We start from the raw sequence: 18,107 nt of genomic DNA, 5'->3' as shown, positions 1-18,107 counted from the left end.
GAAAAGGACCATATAGAGTTCAAGTCCACAGTTCCCTGACAGCGGCAACATAGGTAGATAGTTTGCCTTCATAGGACAGGGCATAGAGCATAAAGGTTGAGATGTTATGTTGCAACTTTACAAAATGCTGGTTAGGCCACACTTGAAATAAGGTGTTTATTTCTGGTTGCCACATTACAGAAAGGATGTGGTTACACAGAGAGTGCAGAGGGGTTTCACCAGAATGTTGGCTGGGTTTGGAAGACTTTAATTATGGGGAGAGATTGGATAGGTTGTGTTTGTTTTCCACGGAGCAAGAGGAATGAGGGATGACCTGATAGAGATATATAAAATTATAAGAGGCACAGGTAGGTAGATAGTTAGAATCTTTATCCCATGTAGAGGTGTGAAAAACAAGAGAGTGTAGTTTTAAGGTGAAAGGAAGGAGTTATAAGGGGGATTTGAGGGGAAAGTTTTTATTTAAACAAAGTTTGATATCTGGAACTTGCTGACAGAGGAAGTGGTGGACTCAGATACAGTCACTACATTTGAGAGACATTTGAACAGGCACTTAACCCTGCAAGGCAAAAAGAATATGGACCTAATAAAGTGGATTGATGTAGATGGACAAGAAGGTCAGCATGGATGTGATGGCCCAAACAACCCATTTCTGTGCTGTATGACTCTATGAAAAATGGAGATCTGTTACTTTTCCTGACAGAAGATGATATGTTGTTTCTCATGTTTACTTTGGGCATCTTTGAAGCAATGTTGGAGGACAGAGAGAGGTCAGAGTAGGAGCGGGATAGAGAATTAAAATGATAGGCAACTTGATGGTCAGGGTCACCCTCGTGGACTGAATGTGGTGTTCTGCAAAGCAGTCACCCAATCTGCCTTTGGTTTCTCCAATGTGGAGATTACTTGGTGAATTCTGAATGTAGCACAGTAAACTGGAAGAAGTGCAAGTAAAGTTCCCAACTGGCCCCCATCACCCACCCCTTCATCTGCCCATCACCAACACACTCCTCCCACTGGTTGCCCTCCACACCTCCCTCCCTTTATTCCATGTTCCACCGTCCCCTCCTATCAGATTCCGTCATCTTCAGCCCATTGTCACTTCCACCCATCACCTCCCAGCTTCTTACATCATTCCCACTCTCCTCCTTCCCCCATCTGCCTATCAACCCCTCACCTGGATCCACCTATCACCTGCCAGCTCTTGCTCCACCCCTTCCCTCCAACTTTTCATACTGGATATCTCCCCTATTTCTTTCCAGTCCAGATGAAGGGTCTCAACTGGAAATGTCGACTGTCCATTTCCCTCCATAGATACTCCAGTATTTTGTGTGTTACTCCATATTCCAGCATCTGCAGTCTCTTGTGTCTCCAAAAGTGCAAATGAATCAAGTTTCACCTGGAACAACTGTTTGGGTCCCTGGATAATGGGAAGGGAAGAGGTGAAAGGGCAGATGAAGCATCTCCCACAGTTGCAATGGAGATGGAGATAGAAGAGTGGACTAGGGAGAGGCAGAAAGAATAGTCCCTCTGGAATATGGAGACAAAGACGTATCTGGTGCTGTGTTAGGTGAAGGAAATGGTGTAGGGAAGGCTCATCATTAGAACAGAACAGGTGGGAGAATGAAATAAGAGTCCTTGCAGGTCGCAGAGTGAGAGGAGGTGTGGTAGAGATACCGTGGCTGTCTGGGGTTTGTCATGGATATTGGTTACTAATCCATCCCCTGACATGGAGAAAAATATATCAAGAAAGGAAAGGGAAGGGTCAGATATGAACTTTGTGAAAGTAAAAGCAATGTAGAAATTGGGAGCAAAGGTAATGACATTTCAAGTTTTGTATGAGTGCAGGAACGAGCACCAATGCCATTTTCAATGAATTGATGAAGAAGATTCTTTTGTTGTGGACACTATGTGCATTGTTACCCAGTCTGCTTCACTCATTTTAAATAGCATTTTCTTTGCTATTCTTCTCCAGGACATTGGTTTCCCTCCCACCTAATCCTTTGCTTTAGTTCAGATGGAGTCCATCCCACTGGTATAACTCCTTCCCATCCCAGATCTAATGAAAAGGAACCCATCTGTCCCACACCAGCTCTTTTTCCACATATTAATTCTCCTGATTTGTTTGTCTTTTCACAAGTGAAACTGACAACAGTTTGCTTGAACTAATGTATTCAATTTGAGTTTCCCATGCAGAACAGAAGAAAGATCATTTGGTGTACATAGAAAAATAGGCCAATATTTGCAAGATTAAGTTTGTTCAGCAACTAATGTGGCTTAACACTATGATTGTACATCTTCCTAATTAGCTCCTCAGTTGACTGCCAGTTAAAATCTATCCTATTTTTCAGAAGGTGAACAGAATAAAATAATGCTCTTTGAGAAAAGTGTAAAACTAGAAGAGGCTCCACTAAGCATGTTCTTCAGACCAAGAACATCTTCAGATCACCAAACTGAGCAAACTTCAGACACCAATTACAGCAAAGTGTAATCCAAGCACGATGCCCGATAGAAGAGAGGGGAAAACAGCAACACACTCTCAGCGTGAATTTAAAGAATTGGATTCTTTTGACTTTGGTCTCACCATAGTCCCAATATTAACTAGGAGGCATGTTGGGAGTTGGATACAGTGGAAAGGGTTTTCCTGAAATTGACTGAAAAAATCTGGAAATAAATTCAGCACAAGGTCTGTTGATTTTAATGCCACCTGCTGTAATCATTTTACTCCTAACTTTGGTGATGAATGCTCAGTGCTGGACATGATGCAATCCCAACTCCAGTAGTTAAAGAGTCTATCCAAAGGTGAAATCTATGTGGGGTTAGAAGCAACAGAGGAAAAACTCTCTGTGTGGAATCAGGACAATCAAAGGCTGCACACATTTGACGTTGCTTCGCTTAATACGCTGATGAAGGCAATGCGGAGGTGGAGAAGGTTGACAGGATGAAAACAGATGCTGACACAAGGAATGTGTGCCGGGACTGAATCCAGGAGGTGATCAGCAGAGCTAAAGTGCCACCCTCCTGGGATCAAACTAGGAAATCCTTTGTTAACCTAAGCAGGTCACGCAAAGTGAGTGAAGTTTGACATACACTGGAATCCTGGTGTTTGCATCACTCTAGCTTGTCAAGTTTCTCCTTCACATCACACCTTATACTTTGTATGCACGATTGATCTTCTCATGTCCATGTATTTTCTCATATCCTCATCAATCCTCCTACCATTGGCACTTATTCACATCCTCATACAGTTCCATTCCTCTCCCTGTGACACCGTCACCAAGTACACTTACTTCATTGGACTAATACCTGCCATTACAATCACTCATAAATCTGTAACCTCACTCATTTGATAAGAAAAGAGCACAGCATGTGAGGGCAAGGGAGGGAATCAGAAATGGACCTCCATAGACCTTTAAAAGGAGGAGATGCTGGAGGTCATGGCATTTGGTATCGCTGACTATTGGAAATGGGGAGCTCTCAGCTATCTATTGACGCAATTAAATATGTGTTGTGAAGTGCTTAAATATTTGACGATCTCAACTGCTAGTTAATGTGATCATCTTCATATGATAACTTGCAAACATCTACCTTTCCAGAAGTCTTTCCTGACTTTTATCTTCACCAAGACCTTCAAGCGTGAAGGAGCCATCAGTGGAACACCTGATGATGAAAGATCAAAGCTACTGATGCCTTCTTAGGGTCTACCAGTACAGGACTCATGTATACCATAGACCAGTGAAGACACTCACACTGCAGTGAGCCTGCTTAGTCTAATGGGTTGGGTTTTCAATTGCTACCTCATATTTCTCCAGTGAGCAAGAACAGGTGATTGTAGAAATAGGTGTAAAGAATGCAGTCCACAAGTCCTGATCAGATACTTTACTCCTGGGCTAACAATGAAAACAAAATTCCTTGAGGATTTTTAGGCCATCCAAGCATACTGCCCATGACTACAGATAGGACGGAGGAGACTGACTCATGCATGAGTGGAATGGTGTTGCTGAGAAATACAAGGATATCTTCTGACATAGAGTGATCAGTCTCGCAGAACATTAAATATGGCTGTTAATTAAATCTGTGCCAGCCTTGAGCGTGGCTGTGCAGATTTTAGATATCAAATGCCTTTAGGGCAATGACATTATTTTCGCATTAACCTTACAAGTGCCCCACTGTTCTGTAACAAGATGCTCATCAGCACAATGCATTCAATAAATTGCAGCTGGCCCACAAGAAAAAAATGTGCTTAGAAAGGAATAAGTAGGTGAGAACTCAAGTCAGAGAGCTCCCAGTTCTCACCCATGGCCTCTGATACCAGTCAGTACCCAACTTAATGCCTCATGTCCTATGGCCAAGTTTGCCTATGCACAGGTACAGATAGAGGAGCTTGTGGCAAGTCCAATTCTGACTCTTCAACCAGCAATATCAGCAAAAGTATCTGAACAGTGAACTGAGTAACCTGTTCCTACCTCTACTCAAGCCATAGAGGCTGCAGGAGCATTAGATAAGTGTGTATCTAAGTGTGCTGATGACACTAAGTTGAGTAGAAAAGCAATGTGCAGAGGATTTGGAGAGTCTGCAGAGAGATATAGATAGGTTAAGTGAGTGGGCAAGGGTCTGGCAGATGGAGTACAATGTTGGTAAATGCAAGGTCATCCACTTTGAAAGGAAAAATGGAAGATCAGATTATTATTTGAATAGTGAAAGACTGCAGCATGCTGTTGTGCAGAGGGACTTGGGAGTGCTTGTGCATGAATCGCAAAAGGTTGGTTTGCAGGTGCAACAGGTTATCAAGAAGGCAAATGGAATGTTGGCCGTCATTGCTGGAGGGATTGAATTTAAGAGCAGGGAGCTTATGCTGCAACTGTACAGGGTACTGGTGAGGCTGCACCTGGAGTACTGCCTGCAGCTCTGGTCTCCTTACTTGAGGAAAGATATACTGGCTTTTGAGGTGGTGCATAGGAGGCTCACCAGGTTGATTCCAAAGATGAGGGGGTTAGCCAATGAGGAGGGATTGAGTCTCCTGGGACTATACTCACTGGAATTCAGAAGAATGAGAGGGGATCTTATAGAAACATATAAAATTATGAAAGGGGCAGGAAGGTTGTTTCCACTGGTAGGTGAGACTAGAACCAGGGGCACAGCTTCAAGATTCTGGGAAATAGATTTAGGACGGTGAATCGGAATTCTCTGCCCAGGGAAGCAGTAGAGGCTACCTCATTAAATATATTTAAGACACAGTCAGATAGATTTTTGCATAGTCGGGGAATTAAGGATTATGGGGAAAAGGCAGGTGGGGGCAGCTGAGTCCATGGCCAGATCAGCCATGATCTTATTGAATGGCGGAGCAGGCTCGACAGGCCAGATGGCCTTCTCCTGCTCCTATTTCTTATGTTCTTAAGTAGAATGAAGCTTTGGAGTTGCATAAGGGTATATATGTATATAGATTGTAAACTGTTGTGTTGTGAAGTTTCCATTCTTTAGTTCAGTCAAATAAATATTATACTTTTGTACTTTTTTTTCCGTGTTGCCCATGGTTGGCGGGTGTGAAGACATCCTCTTAATTGCTTGAACGATGCATGGAAAGGCGTCAGTGATAGGTTATGTTCCCAGGCAAGATGGGTGCAGACTCAGTGGACTAAGGGGCTGTTTCTGTGCTGTACCTCTCTATGATTATATTTGACTGAGGCAATTTTAACCCAACCTGCCTATCCAAATTCCTGTTATTATATATTGCCTAATTTTATTTTCAATGGAAGGTGTGATATTGAGCAGAGTATAAATCTGGCATTCCATTTGAATTCTAGGATTTCAGTCCAGCAAATTCAGTCAAAAATAGCCTATCACTTATGCTTTTATGTTATCGTGTAACTGCACCAAAGTTAAGGACAGAACTGCCACTAAGATTTACTGATTCACAGTCATTGTTTAATTCATCTTTAACATTCTGGTTCACAGAAAGTCATGCACACAAGGAAACGTCACTCAGAACTCTATAATGAACTAAACCAGAAGTTCCACACCTTGGACAGGTGCCGAGAACCCGAACTCTCAGGATTTAAGGTAAAGAATAATTATTTGTTCAAGGATCATTATCGTGCTTAAACATTGAACCTGTCCTAATGTTTAATATTATATTTCATTTAGCAGTATTTTAATAAATGACACCAGCAGTTTCTGAGGCAATCATTGTGGTTTCTGATGACTCTCTTAGTCATGACATTACTTCACCAAACTGGATAGATGGCGAACTGAAGAGTAAACATGAAAAAACAAGATGCTGAAGGAACTCAGCAGGCCAAGCAGCATCCGTGGAGATAAACAGGCAGTCAATGTTTCAGGACTGAAGCTAGGAAAAGGGGAAGCCCAATATATAGGCGGGAAAAGCAGTGCAGTGATAGGTGGACAAAAGAGGGGAGGCGGGGTGGGCACAGGGTGGTGATAGGTAAGAGATAGTGAAAAGCAGGTGTGGGGGAGGAGGGGAGAGCAGATCCGCCAGGGGATGGGTCAAAAGGTATGGAGGCAGGCGGCATGGGGGGAGGGGAGGAGAGGAAAAGGAGAGAGAAAATAAGGCAAGGAGGAAAAAGAGAGGTAGGCTAGGAAAGGGAAGAAAAGAAGAGGCAAGGTGGGGGGTGGTGGTTCACTTAAAGTGGGAGAATTCAATGTTAATGCCATTAGGCTGCAAAGTCCCAGGACAGAAAATGAGGTGCTGTTCCTCTAGTTTGCGTTTGGACTTCTCCTGGCAGCGGAGGAGGCTGAGGACTGACATACCAGTGATGGAGTGGCTGGCAACGGGGAGATGCAGATCGCGGTTACGGACAGTGTGTAAGCGTTCTGCCAAATGGTCACCTAGTTTGCTTTTGGTCTCGCCAATGTAGAGGAGGCCACACTTGGAGCACCAAATGCAGTAGGTAATATTTGGGGAGGTGCAGATAAATCTCTGCCTCACCTGAAAAGACTTTTTGGGTCCCTGGATGATGGTGGTGTAGGGGCAGTTGTTGCACCTATGCAGGGTCAGTGGAAAGTCCCTGGGATAGGAACGGGATGGGTGAGGAGGGAGGAGTGAACTAGGGAGTTGCAGAGAGAGCAGTCTCTGAAGGGCTGAAAGGAGTGGGGAGGGGAAGATATGCTTGGTGATGGGGTCCCATTGGAGATGGCGGAAGTGGCAGAGAATGACGTGTTGGATACGTAGGCTTGTGGGATGAAATATGAGGACAAGGTGGACCCCATCCCTGTTGGGTCTGGGAAGGGTAGGGGTGAGAGCAGAGGTGCAGGAAATGGCAGAAATGCGGGTGCGAGCTCTCTCGACCACAGTACGGGGGAAGCCATGGAAGTTGGACACCTCTGATGTCCTGGAGTGGAAAACCTCATCATGGGAGCAGATGCGGCGGAGGCAGAGAAATTGAGAGAAAGGGATAGCATCCTCGCGAGAGACAGGGTGAGAGGAGCTGTAATCGAGGTAGCTGTGGTGTCAGTGGGTTTGTAGAAGATGTAGGTGGATACAGAATCTCCTGAGATGGAGATGGAGAGATCGAGAAAGGAGAGAGAGGTGTCAGAGATAGTCCAAGTGAATTGAAAAGCAGGGTGAAAATTAGTGGCGAAATTTAAGAAACTGTCGAGTTCCCCACAGGTGCAAGAGGTGGCACCAATGCAGTCGTCGATATAACGGAGAAAGAGTTGAAGAGTGGGGCAGGAGTAGGCTTGGAACAGAAACTGTTCAACATAGCCAACAAAAAGGCAGGCATAGTTGGGGCCCATGCGAGTGCCCATGGCTACACCCTTGGTCTGTAGAAAGTAAGAGGAATCAAAAGAGAAGTTGTTTAGAGTGAGGACAAGTTGAGCCAGGCAGAGGAGAGTGTTAGTGGAAGAGGACTGGTTCTGCCTCTGGTCAAGAAAGAAGCCTATCACTTTCTCTTACCTGCATCTACCTATCATCACCTTGTGCCCAGCCCGCCTCCCCTCTTTTGTCCACCTATCGCTGCTCTGTTTTTTACCCCCTGATATATCGGGCTTCTCCTTTTCCTATCTTCAGTCCTGGAGAAGAGTCTTGACTCGAAATGTTGACTATTTTTCTCCATGGATGCTGCCTGGCCTGCTGAGTTCCTCCAGTATCTTGTTGTTTTTTCATCTAGATTCCAGCATCTGCAGTCATTTATTTCTGAAGAGTAAACATCACAAGGTAATACTTGTGCTCTTTGTAAGCAGAGGTTAAAATATATTACATATAACAAATTTGACATCACACTTCCTAACACTTTTTCCATTTAAGGTGGCTTTCTTCATAAATAGAACAGATTCTGTCTCTGTAAACTCACGACAGGAATTACACCTGCCTGTGAATAGCAGCACCATCGAATTAGTTTCACCTCCTTGCATCTCAATTTATGTTACAGAGGAAGTCCTATGATTTAGCTAATTTTAACTTTACTTTCCTAAAGTTTTGTAGGATGCACTAATTAGCCCTAAATTGTAATATCATGTAAGATTTTTAAAGAAAAAGGACAAATATAACATTAACATTGGGACTACATTATATTTCTGTGCCCTGATCTAATAATCCCTGGCCATATCACCTGAAACTTGCACAATCTTGTCCCTCTTTACTTATTAACTAATCATTAAGAATAAGTAATACAAATAAAAGATTGATACAGACAGTTGGCCTCAAACAAAAGGGAACTAATCAAAGGGCTTTGGCTCTGCCTAGTCTATGATTGAAAGTTAATTCCAACCCTTTACTTTTGCACTGATTGGTGTCTGATTGATTGAAGGAGCCCACTGTAAAATCATCCCAACCAACTCACAGATACGTCCAAATCCCTCTTCCTTCACAAGCTTTAGTAATCCACAGGAGGTCCTAAATCTCATCCAAAGCTCTAGAGGATATATGATTGAAGTGATTGGGAGAACGAGCTGGACAATGCTTCTTACCCATTTTCCAACAGTCCTGTTCACTTTACCCTTTGTGAGCTCTTTGTAACAATTTAATCTAAGTCACATGTTTCATGAGGAAACTAGACAATAACCAAATCGAACAACAAAAAAACATAATACTACAGAAGTACATTTTCAAAATTAAACCAAATATGTTTTTGAAGCTAAGTGTAATGCAGTGGGCTGCAAGCAATGTTACTGATCTGCGGGTTATTTGCTCCTTCATTCATTTGCTGGTGGTTCACCACATTTACACTCCATTGGCGAATCATGCCAGGTCTGCCACAATCCCTCCAGCAGGGCTTCGGTTTGAAGCAGAAGATAGAAATAGGTGCATGAGAACCCAAGGTGGATGTGCACTCTTTTCCTTAGTTTAGTTCCTTTGGAAACGTGCTCTACTGCTCTATGGCACAACCTTTCACTTGAGATTAGTAGTTCAACATACAGCTGTGATCCTTTATTCTTCTTTTCAATTGGTACTCCAGTGCCCTGGGCTTCTGCAATTTGTAACTTTAATACATATACTTTATCCGAACTGAGAGTGAAATTCTGTCAAGTGTGAATATCCTAAGTAAAATCTATATCAAGCCTAAATGACTGTGGTTCCCTGCAGTGAAGCCTCTTAGTGTAGTAACTGACAAAGGAATCAGATAAAAAGTTGATGAGTATGTAAGCAAGAATGAGTTGCGGGGCTATATGAAAAGAGGAGAGAGAATGGGACGGATGGAATTGCTCTGCTGGGAGCTGGCGTGGATTTAATGGATTAAATGACCTCCTTCGCAGTTATAATAAGTAAATTAGCTGCACTGTGTATGATTTATATGCTCCTCAAAATTAGTCTTATTACAGAACAGAAAAACTGTACATAGAATTAGTGGTTTATAGTGGCATTTCTGGGATTGTGAACAAAATGTTTTATTTTCATGTAACAACCGGTCAATCAGTCTAATGTCGTACAATGTTTTATTTAGCATGCATTCCCTGACCATCATTGTTCCTGTTCAATATCACTCACTGCTCAACTTATTTCAGGACTTACAGTCCAGTCTATCTGTCACATTTTTATAAAACAAGGATAAGTAAGGCAGAAACTATCACTGGGTTAGAACAGCCACAGCTTCTTCAATCACATTCAAAAAGAGAAAGGCAAGGCTCTGACCTTCAGCCCAAATAACCATTTACCTTATGCAATATTTATATAATAAGAGTTCAACTGGTTGGCTTTAAATCTATACAAGATTCACTTTCTGACAAGAATAATTTTTGGAAATTAAATTACTAATTGATGTTGTATAATGTAGCATATCATTTGACTTTAGAGCCATAGAAAGAATCATAGAGAGATATGACACAGAAATGGGCCCTTCGGCCCACCATCTCCATGCTGACCATTTTGCCCTTCTACACTGATTCTATTTGCCCATTTTAGTACTATATCCTTCTATGCCTTGCCTATTCGAGTGCCTGTCTAAGTGTCTCTTAGCTGTAGTAATTCTACCTGACTCCACTAGTTCCTCTGGCAGCAAATACCTGATATAAACCACTCTCTGTATAAAAAAAAGAGAATTCCATCGAAAGTCCTCCAATCCAGGCAATGTCCTGGTGAATCTCCTCTGCATTTTCTCCACATCCTTCCAATAGTGTGACAACCAGAACTGCACACAATACTCCAAGCACGGCCTAACCAGTGTTATGTGATGCTGCTGTAAGTTTTCCATTGCACCTGTGCATACATGTACTTGTGTATGTGACAATAAACTTGACTTTGACTTTGACTTGCAATGTAACGCTGCAACTTCTATATTCTGTGCCCTAACCTATGAAGGCAAGAATGCTATGTGCCTTCTTCACCACTCTATCCACCTGTGTGTCACTTCAGGGGAACTATAGACTTGAGCCCCAAGGTCCTTCTGTTCATCAACATCCCTTAGTGCCCTAACATTTACTGTAAATGTCCTATCCCTATTTGACTTCCCAAGATGCAGTTGTCGGGATTAAATTCCATCTGCCAACACTCTGCCCAGTTTCCTTGTGATCTATATTCTGCTGTAGCCTTCGACAACTTTCCTCACTATCCACAACATATAACTTTTGTGTCATCTGCAGACATACTAACCATACCTCCTACATTCAAATCTAAGTTATATATTATCACATGTACAGTGCATCACAAGCAGCAAGGTTTCCAACACTAGTCCCTGTGGCACACCACTGGTCACAGAATTCCAATCAGAAAAGCACACTTCCACTCTCTGCCTCCTATCACCAAGCCAATTTTAGACCCATTTGGCCAGCTCACCTTAGATCCCATGTACCTTATCCTTCTGGACCAGCCTTTCATGTGGGACTTTGTCAAATGCCTTTCTAAAGTTCATATAGAACATGTCTACCGCCCTGACTTCATCAATCTTCTTAGTTACCTCCTGAAAAACCCAATCAAATTAGTGAGACAGAATTTCCCCCACACAAGGGCATGCTGATGATCCCCGATCAGCCCCTGCCTTTCCAAATAAATATAAATCCTGTCCCTTAGAATTTTCTCCAATAATTTCCCTACCACTGATGAACGACTCACCAGCCTGTAGTTACCTGGCTTATCCCTGATGCACTTCTTAAATAAAGGAACAACATAAGCTCTCCTCCAGTCCTTTAGCACCTCATCCGTGGCTAATGAAAATGGAAAAATCTCCGTCGGGGCCCCAGCTATCTCCTTCCTTGCTTCCCATAGCATTCTGGAATAGGTCTCATCCGGCATGTAACACCTTCTCCTTCTTAATACTGACATACTCCAGATTATCCACGTAGCCCTCCCTGAACACACTATCTTCAATGTCCTTCTATTTTGTGATCACAGACAAGGAGTATTCATTTAGGACCTTGCCCACATCCCCTGACTACACACACAGATTACTCCTTTGGTCCCAAAGTGGATCCACTCCTTCCCTGGCTACCCTCCTGCTGCTGATATACTCATGGATTTTCTGGAATAGATCTTGACATGTGTGATTTGAGTTGAGCTGAGTTAACCTTAGAAGAAAAAGAGGTGCTTTTTAGCAGGAAAATAAAACATTAAGTAAATTTCTTTTCATAGTTTTTTTTTAACCTTGATTCAAAGTAGCTTTTCCATTTATCCATTGGTATACACACTTAACATTGATATATATTCTGTGAACAGAATATAAAGTGCTTTAGCTGCCAAACACTACCTCATTTGTGACCTGATAGTGTTAGTGACGATTTTTAGTGTACGTTTAATTGTCTTGCAATGAAACTAATGCATTCACAGTAATTTTTGTGGTTTATTTGTGAGAAACCATTCAGAGTATGTGAGAAAATGGGCAATGTTCCATTAGCCATCCTAATTAGAGACAGGGAAGGGAAACTCCAGGCTTTCATCTCCTCATCACTGTTTTGTAGCACCTACTGCAAAGTGTAAGAATGGGTATCAGGTGGGCTTGGCTGTGCTGCCCACTACAGTTAAATATCCACTGTGTAGGTTCTGCTGGAAAAATAAAGAAATCAATCATGTTTAAAGTGTACATTTCTAACTGTTTTGCTCATTTGGGCTTCATGGTAATTATAGAGGTTAATATTTTATGTTTTATAGCGGGAGAAACGATGGAGCATTTCTTCAGCAGGAGCTGAAAAGAGCACGGCAACCGTAAGTATAACACGTGCCCAGTGTGGCCCGTTCTGGGCACTGGGTCATTTGAAGCAACATTTTTCTGCGTCGAAGTACAAAGGGTCACATGCAGAAAGGAATAGAAGCTACTGACACATAGTAAAAAAAAGTGAGTGAGAAATGGAGGGGAAAAAAGGAGTTTAGAAATAGAGGGAAGCAAACTTTAACAAAAAAGGAAAGCTTTTGGGTTTGATTTTAAAATGGTCAAAAGTAATGAATATTAATTAAGAACAATGCTTTCCCAAACTGATTAACAGAAAATTGATGTAAAGTTGATTACAAACAAAATGTCATCAGAACAAAAGAAATGGAGTTGGTATAGGCCATTGGGCCTCGAGGCCCTGCTCTGTTACTCATCTAGATATGGCTAATCTATTGCCTCATCACCTTTACCCTGCACTGTCCCCATACCTGTTCTAGAACACAGGTTGAAACTCTGTAGTCCGACACCTTGGGACCTGACCAATACCGGACCACAGAAAATCCGGACCCCAGAAATTGCTCCCTGATCATCTTCCTCTGAGCAGGAGAACTGTTCTTCTAATATAGACATTCCCAGGATTATATAAGGGTTCTGTAAGTCAAACGCTATTGGCTAAGATTGCAAAAGTTGTACTGATTGGTTAATTAGCTACAGATTAGTACAGATCTTGTTAATTTTAGATTTTAGCATTAGTTAATTTGTACAGATCTGTACACACCAGGCCATGGGAGTTGCCAGACACAGACTGCTCGATCAGAGAGTTTCCACCTGTGTTCAGAAATCTATTGACTTCAGTTTTGAGTGCAGTCAATGCCTCCACAGATCTCCGGGTTAGAGAATTCCAAAGGTTCACACCTCGAATGAAAAGCTTTCTCCTCACTTGTGCTAAATGTGCAAATAGAGGCAGCTGTGTGTTGTACTCCACTTCCAAAGTCTGGTTCCATTGAAGTCAATAGAAATTAGACTTCAGTAATGAAGTGCAACATGTAATGCGTTATGTTTACCCATGTTTAGTGCAAGTGACAAGGGTTGAATTTCTACTCCTTGGCTGCAACATACTGATTAACATTTAATTTCTTTAACTTGTCAAAAAAATACAAAAACTGCCAAATATAATTAGTTTGGAATTTGTCAAGATTTCTTTCAATTATGTTACTGAATTCACCCTCTGCAATAAATAAAGGAACCAATAACCCATTACAATACCAAGTTAGTCATTCAGCACAAGACAAGGTACAGCAGAAAATGGCAACAGCTGGCCAATCTGGACCAAAATTCCATCCTAATGTAGTTTCAGCTGGAAAAGTATTAGGAAGTGATGCAATTTACCTCATTACCCTGATGTTAGGAGTGGGGACAAATCATTTGTACCTTCTATTGCTGGTCAAGAACCATGTTCCAGAGAATGTCAGCACCTTCAGTGAAAAAAAGGTCAACACTGCACAAACTTTCAGTGTTAATATTATCATCATAAAAAGCACCCATGGAGATTAAGTTAGAAATGTTCTGTCTACAGGAGAAAACCACCCCTGTGGAGAAATCTTGGGACAACTTCAAGACTACACCACCCAGCACACTTCATTCAGACACCCAGGAAAATTTAGAATTACATTCACCAGACTGGGAGACATCTGCCACAATCTCTCTGGATACAGAAGGAGACTTTCAAACTGAAGTTTAATGTGGATTCAGAGGTAAACAAAAAAAAATGCTACAAAACAGAAACAACAGACTTGGAAAATATATTTTCACACTGATGCTTTGGAAAGGATTCATTTTGTGTTGAGTTCCTGAATATCTTTGAATTGATGTGAACAGTCATCATCTATCAGTCAGGAAAGTGGAATTCTCCTGCACTCTGTTCTTATGTTCAACGTTCTCACTGCGACTGGTGGGTGAGAATGCAAGACATGAATCTGTGAAACTATGTCCAGGTCTACATACTCAAGACTCTGTTCCTTTTGATGTATGAGTGTACAACCCAAGACTGAAGCTAAAAGGATTCAGACACCTAAAAACTAGTTGGCAAAAAAAAAATCTAAAGTTAAATTAATTTTTATTTGAGATTGACCATTTTTGTCTCCCTATTTTATGTAGAGAAAGACAATCATGAAACAATTATGTCTACTTTTATACCTGATTTGTAAGTCGCAGCTTTTCAGTAACTTTCCTCTTTGCCATGGGCTGTGACTTACGAACTGGATTTTTGCAATGGCTGCTCTTCCTGGCAGCTTTTCTTCTGTCTCCTCTCCACACCCAGTGTCTGTCTGTGACCACAATACTATTCTTGCATCCAGCTTCCTTGAAAATGGGCCTATGAGGTAATTCTGTGAACCTCTGACTCAATGAAGTCTCAATAGACACAAGCAGAGGGTACAAAAAAAGGATATTGACACCATTGTCCCATTGTTTAAATCAGATTCACATTTACTTAGGTCTTTCATGACAGAACAGAGTTTCTCAACTTTAACCTCTACAAGTTTGCATTGGAGACATAAATTGTAGATACGGAAATAAGAAGAAACCATTTAGGAAGTATTAACCTGGTCTGTCACACAGCAATCACTGAGCAGTGAATGGGAACAAGAATCAAGGTATGGCAGTCATAAAATCTCCCTCAAGCTGATAATGTGGGGTGTTGTCCTGATTTCACACTCTGCCACTGAAGGCAATGGGAACTGTTAACTGGAGGGCTGTAAAAGCAGAATTATACTCAATACCTGAGGTTCCTTGCCTGGTCACTTCGGTTAAAATGACTCCCAGTGAAGGTGTGCTTCTCAGGAACAGGAAATGCTGGACATACTCAATAGGTCAGGTGGCATCAACCTGAAATATTATCTCTCTTTCTCTCTCCACAAATGCTGTCTGACCTGCTGAGTATTTTTAGCATTTTTTGTTTTGTGTTTCAAATTTGCATCTGCAGTCCTTTGCTTTTCTCTCAGGAACATATTCTGTATTTATTGACAAATGTTTTAAAAAGACGCCATCTCACTTCCTTGATCAAGGATGGTCAACATGCAGTCAGAAATCCTGTCTTTTTCATAAATAGATGCAGCATTTTCCCCCTGTAGAAACTCTTAAAATTTAAGACAAAACATTGTGAATCCTCCGTCACTCACGGGACGTTATGCTGTTTGAAAGTAGAGCAGAAAAGTTAGGATATGATTTTAGTGTTCAGAGATAATGAAGTCAGTTATTTTATTGTTCACACACACACACACACACACACACACACACACACACACACACACACACACACACACACACACACACGATATGCACATGTAGGGTTTCTTGGTATGATCCCTGACTTGTCTTGACATTCAGTGTGACCATCACCAGGCAGCCTTCAGAGGATTTGGAGGTTGTTGTCCAGCAAACCACAGTAAGATCTGCAGACAGACAAACTTCCATTAGTACTTCAGAAATGGCTGGCTAATAAGTGGTCTGACTGAATTGCACGACAGTTTGTTGATAATTAAACTCACACAGTTAAATCCTGTGCTGTGGGGTAGAGAACTGGAAGCTGTCTCACTTTTCTGGGTGAATAACAGCTCAGGCTCCTGCCCCTGGAGTCTCCAGCAATGCCCAACCCACAGTGGCAATACTCTTAAACACAAATAGGTTCTGGGAGGGTGCTGGATGACTGAAGTTACTTCTAAATTAGGATCCTTCCCTAACCCAGGGTGGACATCTGGTACCCAGGGGCCCAGGACAGGACTGTAAATGAAGGAACTGGGAGAGAGATTGGAAACCTTGGAGCTCAGGATCAGTCTCAGGAACCAAGGAGCACAGGGTAAAGATCATAAGCCAAGAAGTTGGGATGTGGACTGGGAACCCAGGACCTTTTAGGTTTGGTCATAGTCATAGAGTAATACAGCAGTGAAACAGGCCCTTCGGCCCATCTATGTGTTCACATAAATCAACTGAAAACAAAGTTCCTCAATGAGGATTTCCATATTCCTGGATTTATTCCTAGAACGAAGCCATCTTTAATTCTCCAGTAAATTTGGAGTTCCTCCTTTTGACTTTTTAAACAACCTCATTCCAGACAGAGGCTGACATTCTTGGCAGACTGAACCAACTGATAATTATGAATATTGAAAAGTATTAAAGTGAAGACCAATCTCAAGCTCAATGCCTGATGATATTTTGCACCTTAATTGTTCTGAAAACTATGTTTATTTGGCAGTTGTACGTCCACAGATTAATAATCTGACCATTTGGAACTGCAGTGGATTTATTTGGTACCTTAGGTGCTAACTATACACCACCCACAATTGCTGTAGTCTAGGTTGGTGTAGTTGGATTGGGAAAAGTGGGAGCCATCCAGTGACACAGATGCTCGGCTCCATGGAGAGATCAGCATCGTAACAGAGTCACTGCAAAAATCAACTCAGAAATTTGGAAAATGGCCTTAGCCTAGTGGCTAATCTGGTGCACCAAACTTCTGAGAAGAAAAGCCCAGGAATGCCAGCAACTATGGGAGAGACTGCTGGCAGGCTTTGGAGGATGTGCCCTGTACCCAGTATGTTTGCTTCATATTAGAGTGTCACATGTGGAAAAGAATATTACACATGTCTGAGTGATATAATTATGCACTTAATTATGAAATAATTTTGGAAAGACGTACCAGTAATAGCGTAGCTACCAATAAAAAAATTTTAATTAATGGAATTGCTTAAAATAAATTTTGAATATTTTTAACATGCTCCCTTGGTTTGTAGATTTACATGAGAGTCAAAAATAAAAGGGCTGTTGTTGAACCGTCCACCTTGTCCAATTCAGGTCTTGGAGCAGCAACCCCTGGGCTGCTGACGTGCCTGAATGGGGCTGGTTAACATCAACATGAGAGCGGCATTCTTTCAATAGGATGCCCAAAAATGGCCCTACTTGACTCTCATCATCAGAACTCATTTCTTCAGGTTTTGTTCCAATAACATTATCTCATCCTATCTCACCTTAAATTATTTTAAAAGAAGATTATTTAAAGCATCAAGCTCTTAATCTTCCTAGTTTTGTCTTGTCAGTTTGACCAAAACAAGGCTAATTGACAGTCCGCTGGCATTTGTATTTGGAAGAGGAAAGTTTCAGCCTGTTCCAAAAGAAGTTATTTTTAGCTTGAAAATATTAGTTACAACAGATTGTAAAATAACCAGTGCTTTATTTTAATGCACTGTCTTAATTAATGCTCTCAGAGTGCAAATGAGAAATGTATACAAAACAGAGCATCAAAGTTCTTTCATTAAACATACTTTATTTAGTGAAGCTTCTTATAATTCTCCATTTCCAGCCAAAAATAAATCTCCTTTACTCAGCATGACACCCCATTTAGTGAATCTTAAGTCCAGTGTGTGCTTCGTGTTATAGGAAAGATTCTTCAATTTTAGAAACTGATAGCACAGCATGGCTGTAGAGCTGTAATGCCCTGAAGGCTCTTTGGAAGAGCAGTCTTGCCACACACCTGTATGTTCTGTCGCCTTGTAAGTTCTTCATCAAGTTCTTTTGGAATCAGCT

General features: G+C 41.7%; 1 protein-coding gene across 4 annotated transcripts in view; it reads left to right on the top strand.

The window, feature by feature from the left end:
• adgrb2 (adhesion G protein-coupled receptor B2) overlaps positions 1-17,646 on the top strand; it is an 898,475-nt gene extending 880,829 nt beyond the window's left edge. For all 4 annotated transcript variants that reach the window (XM_052036166.1, XM_052036168.1, XM_052036167.1 and 1 more), the window contains 3 exons: positions 5,950-6,054; positions 12,533-12,586; positions 14,107-17,646. In XM_052036166.1, the coding sequence (XP_051892126.1) occupies positions 5,950-6,054; positions 12,533-12,586; positions 14,107-14,271 (324 nt within the window). In that variant the 3' untranslated portion in view covers positions 14,272-17,646. The remainder of the gene's footprint in view (positions 1-5,949; positions 6,055-12,532; positions 12,587-14,106) is intronic.
• The last annotated feature ends 461 nt before the right edge of the window (positions 17,647-18,107 follow it).

This window comes from Pristis pectinata, chromosome 22 (assembly GCF_009764475.1).
Source record: "Pristis pectinata isolate sPriPec2 chromosome 22, sPriPec2.1.pri, whole genome shotgun sequence".
Classification (NCBI taxonomy): domain Eukaryota; kingdom Metazoa; phylum Chordata; class Chondrichthyes; order Rhinopristiformes; family Pristidae; genus Pristis; species Pristis pectinata.
This window is presented reverse-complemented; position numbering and strand designations above follow the sequence as displayed.